The 20,687-nt window shown below is 40.6% G+C and overlaps 1 protein-coding gene across 3 annotated transcripts in view; it reads right to left on the bottom strand.

Annotated features, from left to right (window-relative positions):
* AK5 (adenylate kinase 5) overlaps nucleotides 1–20,687 on the bottom strand; it is a 401,842-nt gene that overhangs the window by 121,188 nt on the left and 259,967 nt on the right. For all 3 annotated transcript variants that reach the window (XM_049875613.1, XM_049875612.1, XM_049875611.1), the window contains one exon: nucleotides 19,419–19,495. In XM_049875613.1, the coding sequence (XP_049731570.1) occupies nucleotides 19,419–19,495 (77 nt within the window). The remainder of the gene's footprint in view (nucleotides 1–19,418; nucleotides 19,496–20,687) is intronic.

Raw genomic sequence — 20,687 nt, 5'->3', positions numbered from 1 at the left:
CTGGCATTTTGGAGGACTGGCTTATTGATCAATGAACCACAGATATTTTAGTATTTAATGTGCACTCTGCATCCTCAGTCATGGGGACTAAATTGGACCCAGTTTGACAGCTCTTATTTCAAACAGTTTAAGTGAATAATCTTATATAAAAAACTTTCTTTTTAGATTCCTTGTGCCTATCAATAGTCCTTGCTTTATTATTGAAGTAGCTCATTAGAAAGAAGTGGGAATATTGCAGTGCTACACTTCATACCCTTAGACCCAGTAATCCCAGTTTTAGGAATATCTCTTAGAGTAATAATCAGAGATTTGGGAAATGCTTACATGCAATGATGTGCAAAACAATGATTTAAAACAGTGAAAAGACAAAAAGAAAAATAAGTGCCCTGTAATAGAGGAATGATTAAAATAAATATAGCGTACCTTTAGAATTATATTTTATACTGCCATTAAAAATGTGTCTACAAAAATTTTTTGATGATATGGGAAATTCTGTTATTACATGAAAAATTTTATAACTTTATAAAACATCTATCTATGAAATAGTTCCAAGCAGTTCATCTTTTAATGGAGGGATTATATTGAATTTTAATTTTCTTCTTGATAATTTGCATAATTTTCCATAGCAGGTAGTTTGGTTTTATAAGAAAAAAGTTATTACATTTAAAAAACAACAAGAATGCATCAAAAGAGAAGCAGTCACAGACTTGAAATTTCTTAAAATCTTAGACATCTGTTTATATGCCTTGCTCATTTTATAACTCTGTGAAGAGATTAACTCCTATGATTGCAATTACTCAGATAAAATACAAGCTAGAAGTTTTGGGGGAAGGGAAAGGTTGCTGGGAGTGGTTATTATTGATTCTGGAGCAGGAGCTTGCCTTACCGGAAAGCACTGAACTTGGAGTGAAGATATTACTACTGTGTGATATGGGGGATAATGATTCTTTCCTCCCAGGGTTGTCCTGAGGATTAAACCAGACCATGAGCATTCTTGGCCTAGGATACCCATTGCCGTTGAGTTAACTCTGACTCATAGTGACCCTATAGGACAGAGCAGAACTGCCCCACAGGGTTTCCAAGGAGCGGCTGGTGGATTCGAATTGCCAACTTTTTGGTTAGCAGCCGTAGCTCTTAACCACTGTGCCACCAGGGCTCCACACAAGATAGGCACTTAACTGTTGACTTAACTGTTCCTTCAAGATTATAAATACACAGTAAGGAACTAGAAGTTTTAGGTGGCATTCTCTGCTGGCTTCCCCCAGAGAAGATTAATTAAAACGCAAAGTGACTTTAAAAGGAGTATTATTGCATTTACTATTTAGAACCAAGTATGTCCTTCATGAGTCATCAAGCTTCTAAATTAAATACAAGACAAGCAAACAAAAAGCTCATACCTACTACCATATGTTGCGCCTCAAAAGTCATTCCCATCTGTTCCTCTCTGGGCCCATTCCCATTCTCGCCCTATGGGCAACTCTAGCAAAGTCATCAAAAGGATCAATGGGCTCAGAAGGTTTTTGATTCCTCCTCATCTGTCTTCCTTTAGATTCTGGAGCTAAAACTGGTTCCTTGGTTTTCCCACGCCCTTGCCCCACGCAGGACTATTTTGAAGTAGAACCAGAGTGTAGTGGTTAAAATACAGTCTCAGTGATGCCAGTCTACCTGGTTTGGAATCCTTAACATGTTACTTAATCTCTCCGGAACTCAGTTCTAAATCTGTAAAATGGGGATAATAATAAAACCTCATAATGTTATGGTAAGTTTTAATCCATGTAAAGTGTATGTAAAATAATGCATAAATAGTGCCCAAAACATAGTAAGCACTTGAGAAATTTTAACTGTTTTTGCTATCACTCCAGGTTCTAGCTCTAAAAACCCTCACAATGGAAGGCTAGAAAGCAGCCTCATAAGTAAGGAGGCCATATGATTTGGAGGTTAAGAACAGAGGCTGTGGAGGTAGATAGGTCTGAATTAGGTCACAACTCTGCCACTCTCTAGCTGTGCTGTGTGACCTTGGGCAAATTGCCTGACATCTCTAAGCCTCAACTGACGCTTGGGGCTAGGAGTACGGTTGTTCTGATAAGTGAATAGGGCTGAAAATTGTGTCTGACTCGGAGTAGGCACTTATATGTTGTAGCTATTATTATTGTTCTAAATGTATTATGGAGTCCCTGGGTGGTGCAAATGGCTACGATACTTGCTGCTGAACAAAAGGCTGAGAGGTTTGAGTCTACCCACAGGCACCTCAGAAGTAAGGCCTCGAGATCTACCTCTGAAAAATCAGCCACTGAAAACCCTGTGGGGCACTCTTCTACTCTGGCATGCGTTGGTTGTTATGAGTCAGAATTGACTCAATGGCAACAGGTTTTTTTTAAGTGTATTGTGGATATTACTTCATTTAATCCTTACAAAGCCTCCATATGTAGAGCTAAAGGCCGCAAAACTAGCAGAACCAGAACTCAAATCCAGGAAGTCTGGCCCTCCCAAGCACTTAACCACCGTGCACCCCTGCACACTTCTGGTTAATAAGGAATTTATTCATACTGCAGTGTTAATAGCCAGCAATAATTTAATATGCTCGTATCCCTCTGAGCAGGGCTAACTTTTTAAAGAAAACAAAGAATTCTTGATTTTTGATAGTATAGTTATTTTTACTGGTCTGAATTTCAAGCTGAAAAGGGTTGTAAACCAACGGTGGTTTAAGATGATGGGACTTTCATCCAGCTGCAGTTACGTTTGGTTAAGTGATGTCAGTTACCGAATGAAAAATTGAGACCTTCTAGTTTTTTTTTTAGTGACACAATAATATCAACCCCTCTCAGACTCCCTAGTGATGGGGTTTTAGGTACCGTGGCAGGCCATTGGAGATGTTTAGATATGTGTGAAATGGTGGTGGTGGGAGTTGTTTTTCTCTCTCTTCCTCTTTCTCTCTCACGTGCACGTGTGTGCATACGCACACACACACACACACACACACCCCTGGGATTTTCTTAAGCAAGTAGACTCAGAGATAGGAAGGACCTTAAGAGGACATAATTTCCCATCCAATACAGAGATCTCTTTTTTCTTTTTAACTCAAATTTGTTTGAATATCTTCAGTGAGATATTCAACCAGACAATACTAGTTAGAAAACTCCTTTGTACATTGATCCAAATTCCACCTCTGTAATCTCTATTCCTAGGGCCCAATTCTCTCTACAGTGATAGAGAAGTCTAACTCCCTCTTCTAATATAATATAGTCCCTTACAGATAACAAAGTGTTCATTGAACAGTTAATTATCGAGCACTTTTTATGGGCCAGATGCTGTGCAACGTATTGGGAACAGAGCTGTGTATAAGACCACATAGTCCCATCTGTTATGCAGTTGGCAGACCAGCCAGAACCTGGTCGATCTTCTTTCTCCATCAGGCATTTCTGGATCTTTCAGCCACTTCTTGTATGATACAGTTTCTGGATTCCTTAACATCCCAGATACCCTCCTTTGAAAGGACATCGTTATTCCTCATTGCATGTAAAACTGTTTTATTCCCCGTTCTGTTTATAGTTTACAGAACATCAGACTCTTCTTCCTTCTTCATTTGAGTCTCTTCTTCATTCTCTTTGTTGAACAAATATTTCTGAATCACACTTCTACGATTTGTCAGGTATCATGCAGAGTTATAGTGAAATAGACATTGCCCCTGTACCTAGGTGTAATCTAATGGGGAAAAAGACGTGTGTCACACCCCATGTGAATAGGAACATGTGCTATAATAGAAATAGGAACAAGTGCTGGTAAAAAGTGAGGTCAGTCTGCCAAAAGCTTTCAGCAGGGCGTTGGGCTACCAAATAAAATTCTTTCTTTTCAGTATTTCATTATTTTGTTCCTCTCTGGGCTATTGCTTAATGTATTTTAAAGGGTCCCTTCAAGATCCTAGGTAGTAAAGCTGTTGTTCTTATAATGTAACTATAATGTGACTGACGTGCAACTTTCTTGACTTTAAACCACGTGGTATCGCCTTGTTCTGTGCGAACAACTGCCTCTTGGTCTAAGTACAGGTTCCTCATGAGCACAAATAAGTGTTATGGAATTTCTCTTCTTTGCAGTGTTTTCCATAATTTGTTATGATCCACACAGTCAAATGCCTTTGCATATCAAATAAACACAGGTAAACATCTTTAGAATACGGAATATACCATGGCCTGCCAGAAGAACGAACAAATCTGTCTTGGAAGAAGTATAGCTAGAATGCTCGTTAGAAGCATGGATGTGAGACTTCAGCTCACATACTTTGGACATGTTATCAGCAGGGAGCAATCCCTGGAGAAGGACATCATGCTTGGTAAAGTAGGGGGGTTAGCAAAAAAGAGGAAGACCCTCAATGAGATGGACTGACACAGTGGCTACAACAATGGGCTCAAGCACGGCAGGGATTGTGAAGATGGCACAGGACCAGGCAGTATTTTGTTCCGTTGTACACAGGGTCACTATGAGTTGGAACCCACTTGATGGTACCTAACTACTATTACTACTGTCTATCATGGATTTTCTTCTCTATTGAAAAGAGAATATGAGAAACTTATAGTAAATACTAATCACGATGAGGCTTTATATTTGTGTAACTACACGTACACTGCTTTGCAATTTATTGAATGCCTTGTTAGGAATCAGGTCATTAATCTTCACATTATTCTTTTCATTTTATGGGTTTATAAACTGAGGCTCAGAGAAGTAAGTAGATGTGCCAATAACACAAAGCCTCTAGGTGGCAAAACTGTAACTCAAACCCATCCAGGACTCTAGGCCTGGGGGTCTTTACTTGCTCTAGCCACAACCACCATCACTAATAAAAACATGGCTACAAACATAGATCCAACGTTGTTGTTGTTCTCAGGTGCTGTTGAGTCAGTTCCAACTCATAGCGACCCCATGCAGAACAGAACAAAACATTGCCTGGTCCTGCGCCATGCTCTCACAATCGTTGTTATGCTTGAACCCATTGTTGCGGCCACTGTGTCAATTCATCTTGTTGAGGGCCTTCCTCTTTTCCACTGACCCTGTACTTTACCAAAGATCCAATAGGATAATTAAAATAAGGACACACAGCATGACCTTAAACTCTATTGAAAGGGAAAAATAATTTTATCTAGGTGGACAATGGTGACTCTGCTCCTTGGCAACCGACTCCAAGGTGCAAAGGGCAGCCTCATGGCATCCTTTTCCTACTGCTCACATTTAACTTTGTATAAGCCTGTGTTTGCGTTCAGATTTTTGCACCCTCCTCCCTGACTTTTGTAAATACATAATAATCCCAGAAGGTTATCTTGTTTCCTGTTAACAACAGTTTCTTGCCTTTAAATCTCTAAGATACATTGGCTGATGGGTCACACATGAGTTCTATTTCTTTTTCTTTATTAGGTAGTGATACTATTGAGTTATCCCAAATATTTTCATTTTGCCTTTCAAATGACATGGTATTCAAGGTTATTTCGGTTAATAAGATGTCACAGGAGCCCACGAAATTAATTATAAAACCTGTCTGACAAGAATAATAAGGTTTTTGAAAAGAGAAAGCAAACAGCCTCTACTGATCAGCCCTTCATACATTTTTACCCCTGGAGTATATCCTACTGCTTGAAATAAAGAATTCTATCAGTTTTCATTTCCTTCTGCAAAGGTTTCTCTCTAGTCCTCTGATGGGCATGGTAGCCGTGCAGAGTGATAGGCAATTACTTTTATGCCTTCAGAGTATGGAAAGATATTGAACTTTTGGCTCAAAATTGGCAACCTATGTGATATAATATCACTATTTAATATTTAATATATACTGAAAAAATGAAGGACATCCCTGGCTTTGCAGTCAAGAATGGGGAAAATATATCCTCATTAATTTATGAGGTTTAAAAAAGGGACTTGTCTGTTCGTACAGAATTAATCAGGCCCAACTTCCCATGGCCAATGGAGAAAGCCGGGAAGGGCTGGGTGCCTGAGCCTGCAGGAGGCATGTTTGTTTTCGTGTTTGGGGAAAGCCAGACTTATGTCCTTCTGACTCTGTCCCTGCCCTTATCCTTCCAATAGGCCACCAATGGCTTTCACCACCAAACACAACCGCTTCCTGCAGAGCTGAGAGGCAAACGTCTGATTTCAGCTGGTCCTTATAGGGCTTGTTACAAAAATCTGACTTATCCACTAGAACAGCAGTGTGCGTGCTGCAACTTGCCAAGTCTCCAAATTACCATCGGTGCTGTGTTACTGAGATGCATAGCCTTGTGAATGGCACCATTTTAAATCAGCTTTACAAATACAGCCTAACATACGTTTTGGCTAAATGTAATATTTCTTGATTTAGAAGATGAATATCTCTATGGAAATTCAGTTCAAAAAAAAAAAAAACAACAGAGCACAATAAAAAAAACTCTGTTATTTGTTCTGGCCTGGGAATGCGGTGTTAAGATTTTATTCCGTAAGTCTATTTCCTGTAGTATCTCTGTCACAATGTAGTGGACACAAAAGAAGTACATCATAGGGTCCTCCCCTTGAAGGCAGAAAGGAGGGGGAGCACTTACTGGGTGGTCTACTGTGCTAGGTGCTTTCACATAGATGATTTCTTTTAATCCAAGCAGCTTGCAGATTATGTCCATTTTTACTGGTGAAGAAACTCAGGCTTGAAGAGGTTAAGTAACTTGCAACTTGTAAATGTGTCACTGGATTTGAACCAGGTCTAACTGGCTTCAAACTCCATGCTGTTTCTTATAATGGATGCATGTAGGAGATAATAAGAATAATATGACTCAGTATATAATGAACTACATAATCAAGTGCAAAAACAGTATTAAGCTCAAGTGCTTTAGGTGTTCTGTGGGGCAGCCAAGAAATAAATGTTTACTTTAATTATTAATATAGAAGATTTCAAGAAAAAAGAAGCAGGTTTAAAATGATCCTTGCATGATCGTTGGGATCAGTGTTCTTTTTAATAAAGAGCTGGCTGTGACACAGAGTTATGTTTTTAAAGAAATCATATGCTTTCCCTCCATATCTTTGGTCTGCCATCACTGATCCAGTCCAGTTGCCACTGAGTCAACATTGACTCATGGCAATGCCATGTGTGTCAGAAAAGAACTGTGCTGAGTTTTCAATGGCTGATTTTTGGGAAGTAGATTGCCAAGCCTTTCTTCTGAGGTGCCTCTGTGTGGACTCAAACCACCAACCTTTTGATTAATAGCTGAGCGCATTAACCATTTGCACCACCCAGGTACTATCACTGATATTTGGGAAAACTCCATCACTGAGTAAACCAAACTACCAACCTCCTCTGGGCCCCACTGTAAGTTCCACAATGCTCTAGGGCCTCAAAGAATGTGTGGCACCTAGGAGGATGCCCAAAAAGATTTGCTAAATGGATGATAAAAAAAAATTAAAGGGATCAATTGGTCAAAGTAAATTTACAGTCACTAATCTCACATGTGGTCTCAGATTGCTTGACAACAGTAGCATATTTCCTTAGCTCACTCTCCCGTGGATTCCACAACAATTCAATCCTCCACTCTCTTCAAACCTTAGACTCTCAACAGATGGCTTTGCCTCTGGAACTCATTAACTTCCCATCATAAAACATACAAACCCACACTCCATCCTATCCTAGTTCCTTCTGTTATAATCCACACATGGCCCCTCTTCAGTTCTAAGGCAGTCTCTCTGCCTGTGCTTAGAACCCAGCCCTACTGCATGCAGAGAAGCCCTCCTCTCTCGTGTATTCATTCTCCTTTTCCCTAATAAGTGGATCCTTCCTATAAGTTTTAAACCCACTCAAGTGTCTTCCAATGAAAACAAACAAACAAGACAACCACACGCAATAGCTCTTCGTAACGTTATCAGTTTCCTCCATGTTTCTATATTATTGTTGTTAGTTGCCGTCGAGTTGGCTATGACTCTCGGCAGTCTTACGTATAACAGAACGAAATGTCGCCCACACCATCTTCATGATTGTTGGCATGTGAGTGTATGATTTCGGCCAGGGGGGCTCATCTTCCAAGCACTGTATCCAACAATAGTCTGTTGTGATCCATAGGGTTTTTATTGACTAATTTTTGGAAGTAGATCACCAGGCCCTTCTTCCTAATCTGTCTGGGTCTGGAAGCTCTGTTGAAACCTGTCCACAGTGGGCGACCCTGCTGGTATTTGAAATACCACTGGCATAGCTTCCCGCATCATAGCAACAATGGTTATTTTCCAGTCCCCCTCTTCATCCTCTCAGCAATATCTGACACTCTCTCCTTCTTGAAATACTGTCTTCTTTGTCTTTTGGGACATCACATTCTACTGATTTTCTACTTATCTCTCTAACAGTTTCTTCTACTTTTTTTTTTTAGCTTCATCTTCCTCTACCTAGCCTTAACTTTCTTCAAGGCTCAGCCCTAGACTCTCTTCTCTTCTCAATTGTGTTCTCTTTCTCTAAGTATCTCATCAACACTCACAGCTTCAAATCCTACCCACATTCAGAAGGCTCATAAATTTATATCTCCAGCCCAGATCTTTCCTCTGAGCATCAGACTAGCATGTTTAATTGCCTGGTTAAGTTTTCTACTTGGGTGTGTAAAGTCACTTTGAGCTCAGCATGTCCAAAATTATACTCATGCCCTTTCGTTACAGAATCGATCTTTTCTTTGAGTTCTTTCTCAGCAAATGCCACCACCACCGACCAGCTGTACACGTTAAAAACCCAGGAGCCATCTTCAACTTCACTCCCCATTGGCTATTATATCCATTCCAACATGAAGTAGTGTTTATTTTACCTCACAAGTATTTCTCATATACACCACTTCTCCCCATTTCTTCCATTGCTTCAGTGTAAGGTACTATCATCTCTTGTCTGAACCATCACAGCCTCCTAACTGGTCTACCTAGGCCCATTCTTGCCTTCTTCCAATGTGTTCACATTGCAGCCAGAGTGATCTTTTTAAAACACAAATATAAATTTAATTATGTCAGGACTTCCTTCCTCCTCCCTCGACAAAACCTCTTCAGAGCTTCCCATTGCTGTTAGGATTATGTCAAAACACCTAAACTCGTCTATGAAGCCCTACTCTCCAGGCTTTTCTCATACCACCTTTGCCCTTCCTCAACACTCTAGCTACAGTGGCCTTCTTTCAAAGGACATGCTTCTTCCTACTTGTCCATGCTGTTTCCTCTTTCTGAACGTCCTGACCCCCAACCCTTTGCTGTTCTCTCACCTCCTCACACATACCTGGTTACCTCTAACTCATCTTTCAGATCTCAACTCAAGCATCTCTCATCTAGAAAAGTCCCTCTCCACATTCCTGACCACACTGATGCACAGCCTTGTGCACCTGTTGTTCCAAGTACTTGCCAGAATTTTAATTTTATATTCATTTATGTGGTTATTTTATTACTGTAAGTCCCATGATGGCGAGAACTATGTCTTCTTTTTCTTACCATTTTATCCCCAACACCTCATATAGAGTCTGGCACATAAAATACTCTCGATATTCAAACATGAATAAGCAAATTAATAAAGCCAAAGGCATGGGCATGGATGAAGCAGTTGTGTTTGAGAGAAGAGGTCCTAAAATGTAACTTGGGGAATACAATATTTTAAGGGGTAGATGGAGGAAGAAAAACCATGTTGGGGAAAGGGGACAAAGAACTAATGGCTATAGACGTGGCATAAGCCAAGGGAGTGAGAGATTTGAGAAGGCCCAAACATGTTAGTGACTGGGAAACATTCTCCTAGTTTGGTAACAATGAGGTCACTTTTTAAGGTCTTTTAGGGGTAAAGGGTAGGCAGAAGCCAGTTTACAGGGTAGAATGGGAGGTAAGGATGTAGAAGCAGGGGAAGTGACTTCTCTTTTACCAAGTTTGGTGTTGAAGGAAAGGGGAGAGGAAAGACAGTAAGCTGCTTGGCCTTTCTGTGACACATGGCACTATTGGCTGCCACCAAAGTGAGGGTGAGTGTGGTAGAAAAAGACACTTCAAGGATGAGAGCCTTGAGAAAGAAAGCACAACCAATTAATGGAGCAAGGTCCATTAATGAAGATGTGAGGGGTGGGATCATGTGAGCCTGGAGACAGGATGAGCAACTCCTCCTCCGAAGCTGGCTGAATGGATGCAGGTACAGACAAGCTCAGGGGTTGTTACAGATTGAACTGTGTCCCCAAAAACTGTGTGTCAACTTGGCTACACCATGACTCCCAGTATTGTGTAGTTGTTCCCCATTTTGTGATCTGACATAATTATTCTGTATTGTAAATCCTAACCTCTTGATGTTAATAAGGTAGGATTAGGGGCAATTATGCTAAAGAGGCAGGACACAATCTACAGGATTAGATTGTATCTTGAGCCAATCTCTTTTGAGATATAAAAGAGAGAAATGAGCAGAGAGGAGAGGGACTTCATGCCACCAAGCAAGAAGAGCCAGAAGTGGAGCACGTCTTTGACCCCAGGGGCCCTGAGCTGAGAAACTCCTAGACACAGGGGAAGATTGATGCCACGACCTTTCCCCAGAGCTGACAGAGAGAGAAAGCCTTTTCCTGGAGCTGGTGCCCTGAATTAGGACTTCTAGCCTCCTGGACTGTGAGAGGATAAACTTCTGTTTGTTAAGGCCATTCAATTTTGGTGTTTCTATTAAAGCAGCACTAGATAATGGGATAACTAGGCAATTGAAGCACTGGAGGTGTAGCGGTTAAGAGCTTTGCTGCTAACCAAAAAGTCAGCAGTACAAATCCACTAGCCACTTCTTGGAAATCCTATGGGGCACTTCTACTTTGTCCTATAGGGTCGCTATGAGTTGGAACCGACTTGACAGCACCTAACAACAATGACAACAGATAATTGAGACCGGGGCAGAGTGGAAGGAAGTCATGTGAACTTGGTCTGTGCCAAGAAACTTCTTTATTGCTAGAGGGAGACCTAAGTTGAGTTCAGTGATAGTAATTTAAGTGTATATTTAAAAGGAAAACCAACAAAATGTTATAAAGTGTTTTTTCACTGTCAACAACTGGGTGACAGAAGCAGGAGGAAATGGTTCCAGGTGACTTGTAAATGAACACCTTGTGCTTTCTTTTCTATACTGACACTGTAAACATGCATTTCCACTCAGCAGATGTGTCCAGCCTTTAGGTATTTTTCCATGAAATACAGGATCCTCCCTTTTATTTTATGAAAGAAATAAGCCCATTGGAGAACAGATATTGTCTGCCCCTGTTTTCCAATATTACCTCCAGGGCCTTGGACAGTGCCTGACTAACAACAGGTGCTCAGTCCACACTAGACGAACAAATGAATGAGGGATGGTCTCCTTAAGAATAACCCACCCCACTCAGCCTGACCTCACTGCTCACTTATCACTCTCTAGTATGAGTTCCATCGGGGTGGGGTCCATGGCCTCAGTGCTTACCATTACTTTTTATCCCAGCACCCAGTGCAGAGCCCAGCACATGGTAAGTGCTCAATACACACTTGCAGAATGAATGACTGCTCCTGAGCTTCTGAGTTGGAGCACTGCTATTTGGCCTGGCATCTTTATCAGTGTTCCACTGAGCCTTATGGGGAAAAGACACTAATGTTTTATAGGGAGCAACTGTTTGTTCTCCTGGATTAGTTGAAGCTATAGAAGTGTGCCTTCCAACCTGGGGGGCTCATCTTCCAGCACTATATCAGACAATGTTCCGCTGCTATTCATAAGGTTTTCACTGGCTAATGCTTTTCAGAAGTAGACTGCTGGGTCCTTCGTCCTAGTCTGTCTCAGTCTGGAAGCTCAGCTGAAACCCGTCCTCCATGGGTGACCCTCCTGGTATCTGAATACTGGAGGCATAGCTTCCAGCATCACAGCAACACACAAGCCCCCACAGTACGACAAACTGACAGACGTGTGTTGTGCCTAGGGTCACTAGGAGTCGGAATTGACTCGACGGCACCTAACAACAACTATAGAAGTATGGCTTCAGGGTTTAAGGAACTGAGCTGTAGTTTTTCTGTATTGAGAGGTGTTTATGGTGAACAAGAAAGTACACAGAGAAGAGAAATACAGGCATTTTTCCTTGGTGTGGCCTTTGTCAACCTGGCGTCATTCTCAGATTCAGTGTGTGGGCTCAACACTCTAAACACTGCTCAGACGATTAGCATTTACTGAGCTGAAGAAGACGTGGCCTCTGTCAGCTACAGAAGGGCACTGAATCCTGAAAAGTTCAGTCTAAGTAAGGTTTGGGAAGTGGGGGAAGGGGACTCACATTTATGGAGCATTTGTTCTGAACATGGTACCTTACACTCCCTACCTTCCTTTGATATCACAGCAATACTTAAAAGGGGGGTTATCATCATTATTTTCGAGAAGAGGAAACTGAGACTCAAGTTACCAAAAAATCACACAGTAAGTAGAAGACCTAGAGTTCACTTTATAGGCTTTTAGAAGAAATGAATATTTACTGAGCACATGTTGTACGTCAGGCTGTGTGGCAGGCACTGAGGATATACACAGTAGAACAGTCTCTGCAATGCAAAAGAATATTATAATACGGGTCTCATGGGCCTCCCGAGGTGCTGAACCTAATAAGTAATAAAAGAAAGGCTTCCTCGAGGAGATGCTTGGTCCTGGTGGAACATGAGTAGGGGTTATCTAAAACAGGGGTGGTGGGAATGGTGGAAGCTTCCATATAGAGGAAAGGGATTGTACAAAGCTCAACCCACTTGGGGGGACTGCAAATGGCTTGGTGTGGCTGGAGCATAGAGTGTGTTTTGGATGAGTTTGGAGAGGGATATAGAGCTTCATTACAATATCTCATAACATACATTATGTTAAGAGATTCTGGTTTAATTCTGAAATCAATGAGGAGCCACTGAAGAGTTTTAAGCTGTGGAATGCCATGACTGGATTTGCTTTTCAGAAAGAGCACTTTGGTGGATGAGGAATTTGGGACAGGGAAAGTGATAAGGAGGCTGTCTCCATGGTCCCAGGGAGGTGAGTAAATAAGGCTGAAGGGGTGAACCAAGGCAGTGACAGTGGAGCTGGAGGGGGAGAATGGATACCTATACACCAGACTGACCGGCTTCTTGGAGGTCAGTCCAAGATGGAGGGAAGGAAAGAAAGGAAGGGGGCTAGAAAGACACACTTGTTTCTTGGGCAGCTGAGGGGATGGTGGCATCATTCACAGAAATAGGGAAAACAGAAGGAAGAACAGGTTTTGTGGGGGAAGATGGTGAGCTCAGTTTTCGTCATGTTGAGTCTGAGATGCACGTGGTAAATACAACTAGTGCTGGCTAGCAGGTAGACGTAAGCTGCCGGAACTCATCAGAGAGCTCTAAACTAAAAAAAATCCCAAACCCATTGCTGCCAAGTCAATTCCAACTCCTAGCGACCCTCTAGCTGTAAGTGAAGCTTAAATCACGGCTATGACTAAGTATCTCAGGGAGAATGTGTGGAGTGAAGAGAGAAGGGGCCATGGCCAGGATCCTGGGAAGAACTCATATTTAAATGATGGAGCAATGGAGAGGAGCTCAGCAAGGAAATGGGGGAAGAGTGACTTGTAAAGTAGGAGTGTCGGGAAAGAGAACACACGGAGGCAGGAGCTGCAGCACATGGTTAAGAGCAGCTTTGTGGCCTAGAGTGGTTCTATGCTCACCAAATCAATCTCTCCCTCCCTGGGCACATAAGGAAGCTCCCTTGCAAGCCTCCTTGCATTTAGGTAGAGCCACGTGACTAGGGTCACTAATTGAGTGTGAATGGAAATAATGTGCAGTTAAGAGCAGTTGAGCCTTCATGCTCTTTTCCTTCTCCTGCATGATCCCTTTGAGGTCACATGTACAAGGACCCCCAGAAGGAAAGCACTCAGATTTGAGTTTTATTTGTCATTGTAGCACAGCCTCGTCTATCTTTTCTAATCCTGGCACTGAAGGCAGACTACTGTGTTTGAATTCTGGCTTCATCTCTTGCCAGCTGTGTGACCTTGAATCAACGGCTTAACTTCTCTGTTCCTCAGTTTCTACGTTATATAGTTGTCTGAAGATAAATGAGGTAGTAAGTGTGAGGCACTTGGAACAGTATTAAATACTCTAGAAATGTTGGCAGCTTGTGGAAGTAATGTCAAGAATAGAGGAAAAGTTTACAGCAGAAGTCAGCAAACTATAGTCCACAGTTCAAATCTATCCTGCTGCCTATTTTTGTACAACCGTCAGCTGAACCCGAGTTTTACATTCGAAAATGGTTAGAAAAAAAATCACATCAAAATAATACAAAATTCACATTTTAGTATCCATAAAGTTTTACTGGAATACCAGTTAAACTAGTTGCTCTTAAATCTATTCCAACTCATGGCAACCCCATGTATGTCAGAGCAGAACTGTGCTCCATAGAGTTTTCAAGGTTGTGACCTTTTGGAAGCAGATCGCCAGGTCCTTCTTCCAAGGAGTTTTGGGTCGGTTTGAACTGCCAATCTTACAGTTAACAACCAAGCACATTACCTGTTTGCACTACCTAAGGCTCCTTACTAGAACAGCCACATTCCCTTGTTTATGTATTGTTTATGGTTACTTCAGTGCTACAGTGACAGAGCTGGGCAGTTGCAATAGAGACATATGGTCTGAAAAGCCCAATATATTTATTACCTGGCCCTTTACAGAAAAAGTTTGCTAAGCTCTGATTTACAGTTTTAAATGCAGGAAAAATCAAGAAAAGCAAGAACTAAAAAGTGTTAACTAGAATTGGCTGTGGATTAGCAGTGAACTTGATGACAGTTTTATTGGAGTGATAAAAGTAGAAACTGGACTTTGGGAAGTCACTCAATTTCTATGAGCCTCAATTTTCTGAGCTGTAAACTGGAAATAAACAGAGCTACCTTCTTGACTTATTGTAAGGATTAGTGTTAATTCATGGAAACCATATGATCACATCATGAAAAAAGGAAAAAAGACTGAAGTCATGGATTTCATTTTATTTAGATCCACAATCAAAGCTCATGGAAGCAGCAGTTGAGAAATCAAACGACACACTGATTTGGGCAAATCTGCTGCAAAAGACCTCTTTAAAGTGATAAAAAGCAAAGATGTCACTTTAAGGGCTAAAGTGCTCCTGATCCAAGCCATGATGTTTTCAATCACCTCATATGCATGCGAAAGCTGGACAATAGATAAGGAAGATGGAAGAAGAATTGATGCATATAAATTATACATTGGCAAAGAATACTGAATATACCATGGACTGCCAGAAGAATGAACAAATCTGTGTTGGAAGAAGTACAACCAGAATGCTTCTTAGAAGCAAGGATGGTGAGACTTCATCTCACATACTTTGGACATTTTATCAGGAGGGACCAGTCCCTGGAGAGGGACATCATGCTTAGTAAAGTAGAGGGTCAGTGAAAAAGAGGAAGACCCTCAGTGAGATAGATTGACACAGTGGCTGCAACAATAGGCCCAAGCATAACGACAATCATGAGGATGGTGCAGGACTGGACAGTGTTTTGTTCTGTTGTACATAATGTTGCTGTGGGTCAGAACCGACTCAATGGCACCCATCAACAACAATGGAAACCAGAAAACACAGCGTCTGGCTTATAGTAGATGTTTAATAAGTGGAAGTTTTTGCTTCATTTAGTCTGCTGCCGTCAAAATTGTCATTCCATAGGTAATCCTTTTCCATTTTTAAGATTTTATTTTTGTCTGCCATGTTTTGATGTTTTACCTTATATGGTAAGTCTTTGCTCGTATCTATCTCCTTAATGAGGGTTATCCTAATCATTCTATTTATATTGTAATCTGTCCCCCACGCTCGCATTTCTAACCCTTTTTATCCTTTTCATTTTCGTTTCCTAACAGAGCTTTTCACCTCTGACATTCTAAAGAATTTACTAATTTATTGCTTACTATCTGTCTCCACCACTAGAATGTAAACTCCTGAGGGCAGAAATCTTGGTCTATTTTATATAATTATATATTCCAACTGCCTAAACAGTCACTGGCATATAGTAGATGCTCAATTAATATTTGTTGAATAACTAAATGAAAATAGAATCGGTGAGGACTGGGTGTACTCTTTTAATCTGGGGACCCATATTTTATCATCTCTGTAAACTTCTCGACCATTATCTGTTAGAACACAGTCTCTGCTCCACCCTCTCCATTCTCACCTTCTGGAACTCCTTTTACAATATGTTGGCCAAACATTCTATCCTCAACATTGCCTAAATTCTCTCTCATATTTGACATCTACCCAGCTCTCTGTTGTACACCAGGGTAATTTTCTCTATTTTATCAGTAAGTCTCCCTTTTATTTATTCATTCATTTAGTGAAAGTTTACAATTCAAGTCAGTTTCTCATACAAAAACTTATACACACATTGTTATGTGATCCTAGCTGTTCTCCCTACAATGTGACAGCACACTCCTTCTCTCCAACTGGTATTTCCCATGTCCGTTCAACTCGCTCCTGTCCCCTTTTGCCTTCTCATCTCACCTCCAGGCAGGAGCTGCCCACGTAGTCTCATGTGTCTACTTGGGCTAAGTATCATTTTAAGTCTCATAGTCCAGTCTAATCTTTGTCTGAAGAGTTGGCTTCGAGAATGGTTTTTGTTTTGGGCTAAGAGCGAGTCCAGGGGCCATGACCTCTGGGGTCCCTCCAGTCTCAGTCAGATCATTAAGTTTGGTATTTGTAATAGAATTTGAGGTCTGTACCCACTTTTCTCCTGCTCCATCAGGGATTCTCTGTTGTGTTCCCTGTCAGGGTAGTCATTGTCTATTTTACCAGTCAGTCTCTTTCAAGCTGTGTCTAGTCTACTAGTCAATCTGGGAACTGAATCTTTATTTCAACAATAATATATTTTTTGCATCTAGAATTTCTATTTCTTCCCTTTGCCTTTCTACCTCTTAATTTTTCATCTTTCCTGCACTGATTTTATGGTTTCTAACCTTTTCTTTATCTCCTTGAATATTTTAAATATTCCTATTTTAAAGTCTTTTTCAGATTTTTCTGTTATCGCTAATTCTTGGGCTGCTAAATCTTCCATTTATTTAATCACCTGGCTTTGTGTTACAGTTCATTTCTTTGTGCAAATTGTAATTTTGAATTGTGGGCTCACCTTCAATAGTGGTTGTTTAGCATGTGTTTCTGCCAGGGACTTCGGAGTTAGCAACTGAACCGCCCCCACAAAAACAAAACACCAAACCCATTTGCCTTGAGTCGATTCCGATTCATAGCAACCCTACAGCACAGAGTAGAACTGTCCCATTGGGTTTCAAAGGAGCAGCTGGAGGATTATTCAAACTGCCCACCTTTTGGTTAGCAGCCAAGCTCTTAACCACTATGTCACCAGGGCTCTTGTCAGTGACTACATATTCAAATATACCATGATTCCATACAGCTAACAGTTAAAACGACCTGATCTGTCCTATACTGTAGTACACTGACACTCATTGTGGGATATAAAGCATTTGGGATTATCCAACATTGTCTGAGCACCTACTATGCTCCAGGTTATTTCATTTAATTCTTACACAATCTTATAGGTTGGTGGTTGTCTTAGTTATCTAGTGCTGCTATAACAGAAATACCACAAGTAGATGGCTTTAACAAAGAGAAGTTTGTTTTCTCACAGTAAAGTAGGCTAAAAGTCCAAATTCAGGGTGTCAGCTCCAGGGAAAGGTTTTCTCTCTTTGTTGGCCTTCTCATCAATCTTGCCCCAGACTAGGAGCTTTTCTGAGCAGGGACCCAGGGTCCAAAGGATGCGCTCTGCTCCCAGCACTGCTTTCTTGGTGGTATGAGGTCCCCCAGTCTCTCTGCTTGCTTCTTTCTTTTATCTCAAGAGATTGCCTCAAGACACAATCCAATCTTTGTAGGTTGAGTCCTGCCTCACTAACACAACTGCTGCCCATCCTCCCTTATTAACATCATAGAGGCAGGATTTACAACATACAGGAAGATCACATAATACCAGGAATCACGGAGAAGTCAAATTGATACACACATTTTTTGGGGAACATAATTCAATCCATGACAGTGGTCTACTCCAATGAAAAATCTATTAAACAGATGAGAAAACTGACACTCATAAAAGTTAAGGAATTTGTCCAAGATCACATAGCTAATGAATGGTTTGCGTTTGGAACTAGGATGGGAGGCAGTATAATGTGGGTATTAGGGAATGGACTGTAAGTTCACGTCCTCATTCTGACATTACTTGTGTAACTTTGGGCATAGTACTCTTTAAGTCTTAATTTCCTTATCTGTAAAATAGAGATAGGAGTCCTGGTGGCACAAATAGTTAAGTGCTCAGCTGCTAACTGAAAGGTTGGCAGTTCACACCCACCCAGCGGTTCTGAAGAAAAAAGACCTGGCGATCTGCTTCCATAAAGGCTGTAGCTTCCATAAAGGCTGCCTATGGGACAGTTCTACTCTGTCACAGGGGTTACTATGAATCAAAACAGCAAACTTGATGGTATATAACAACAACAGCAATATAAAGATAAGAATTCCTACTCTCTAGAGATATGAAGAATTTGTGATATAATGATTAAAAAAAATTTTTTTTATCATGATGAACATAAGGAATTTAGCCCAATGTTTAGTATGTATTAAGTGCTTAATAAATGGTATCAATTACCATAAATACATGGTACCTGTTAAATTCCTTGTCAATGTCTTCTTGTCTTGTAAAGCAAAGAAAGCAACTTCATGCTCGTGCAACTAGATTCTGAATAGCCAGCCATTGCATTTGGACAGTGGTCATATCTGGTTGCTTTATTTGTGATATATATTCGTTAAAGACAGAAAAAAAAAAAAAGCCCAAAAGAGCATGTTCACTTGGCTTTCGCCCATTGCCAAGGAATACAGGTGAGAGGTAGAAGGCAGTTTCAAACATAATCCTTTTTTAAAAAAAATAAGGCCTAATTAGAGAGTTGGATCATTTGCCAACTATTCTGGATCATTAAAATATAGCAGTAGGGAGAGTTTTTCTGCTGAAAGGAAAATGACCCAGACACAGTTCTTTGGTTTTATTCAAAGAGAAAATATATTTAACTTCTTGGCCATATTTTCCTTGGTCATCAGTCCCTTTCAAAGGTCAGAAATAGAAAAGCAGAGAACTGAGCCTGTAGCTGATGCTCAGGAAATGCTGCTGGCTTATTAGCAAAGGGATAGAGACACAGTCAAATTCTTGGGCAACAGAACCTCACTTTCATCCCATGTGTCTTTCGACCCTAAACTTTTCCTTAATTAATTGCTATTTTGGATTTGTGGTTAAGTGAGGGACTAAAGAGTTAAAGTTAGTTAACAAAAGCTGTAGGCTACGATCACTTATCATGGAATATGTTATTAGTTATCTGTAAAAACTTCATAAAATGAAGATTATAATTCTTTTTTTTAATAAAACATTTACGAAGGCTTAAATTAAAAACACTTATACAGAGAAATATTTTTCAGTTTTAATTACCTGATCTTCATAATCAGATCCTGTGTCAATGATCTCTCCAGTGTCCAACATCATGGATGGATCAAGGTCAATTGAACCTAAGATTTGGAAAGAAAAGATTAGCTGGTGGAGGCTGTCTGTGTACGTTTCTAAAGTAAACCATCTCCCACAAGGTTTCCGTATTGTCCTTATGATTACTTTAACTTCACAAACATTTCTGGACTCTCCATCTGCCAGGCACTGTGTCTGAGCTGGAGAGAGAAAACGCAAAGATACTTTGGACGCTGTCTCCACCCCGAAGAAGAAGACACTCTTGTGAGGAGGCCTGATTTGTCAACAGCTAGATTCAGAAACCAAAAAGAATGAGCTACTAATTCTAAGCAGCAGTGGAGGTGATGGTGAAGTTGGGATTCTGCACAGAAGAACTAATCTATGAGCCAGAACTTTAAGGGTGAATAACAGTTGGCCAGGAGGACAAGAGGTTTCAGAGTGTGGAATAGTAGCTGGGGTAGAAGAAACACCATGAGCAAAGAACAGAATGGGAGAAGAGAAAAAGATTTCCAGAAATAAGAAACGTTGAGTTTTCGCACCCCATGAAAACTTGAGAAAATTTTCCTCAATCCTTTGGATCACTATAGTCCCTACAGTGAAAAAAAGTCAAGGTAACTACATGTGGTAATAGATTTTTCCCTAGGTAGTGCAGGTTACAGTAAAACGCTTGCTCATTAATCCCCAAGGCTCAAACTTAAACTGATAATTTTCATAATGGGGCTCCTGAAGAACAACTGATACCTTATCCTCTGTTAATGACTTTCCTGCTGGGAGATATATATTCCTTTACTAACCAGAAAGAATTCACTGCTGCCCATAAAATGCTATGTACCCTGTGTAGAAACAAACAACCCCATATTTCAGTGTAAACTTGGCTTTGCTAAATGATTCTTGGTCAGAATATACAATGAGTAGTGTTTAATGAAGTTGGATTTTTTAGAAGTGAAGAATCTCACACACTTCTCAGATACAGACCTTCCCCAGAGATGTTGCTGTCATACTTTCTCCCCAAAACAGCATCAAAGTGTATCCTCACACAGTCTTTTCTCTTCTCCTATCCCTGCTGTTTCCAAATTGACTAAGCATTGAGCACATTCACAAATTAAGTACTAAGCAGTAGTAACAGCATGGTTCATTGTGTTTGTACCTTTAAAAAGTTTTTAAAGAATGATTAAGTTTCAAAGTGGAGGCTCTTGACTCTTCAAACACTTTTGGAAATATAAGCAATCCTAGAGTTGC

This window comes from Elephas maximus, chromosome 3 (genome assembly GCF_024166365.1).
Source record: "Elephas maximus indicus isolate mEleMax1 chromosome 3, mEleMax1 primary haplotype, whole genome shotgun sequence".
Lineage (NCBI taxonomy): Eukaryota > Metazoa > Chordata > Mammalia > Proboscidea > Elephantidae > Elephas > Elephas maximus.
Note: the sequence above shows the minus strand (reverse complement) of the source record. Positions and strands in the feature narration are given on the sequence as shown.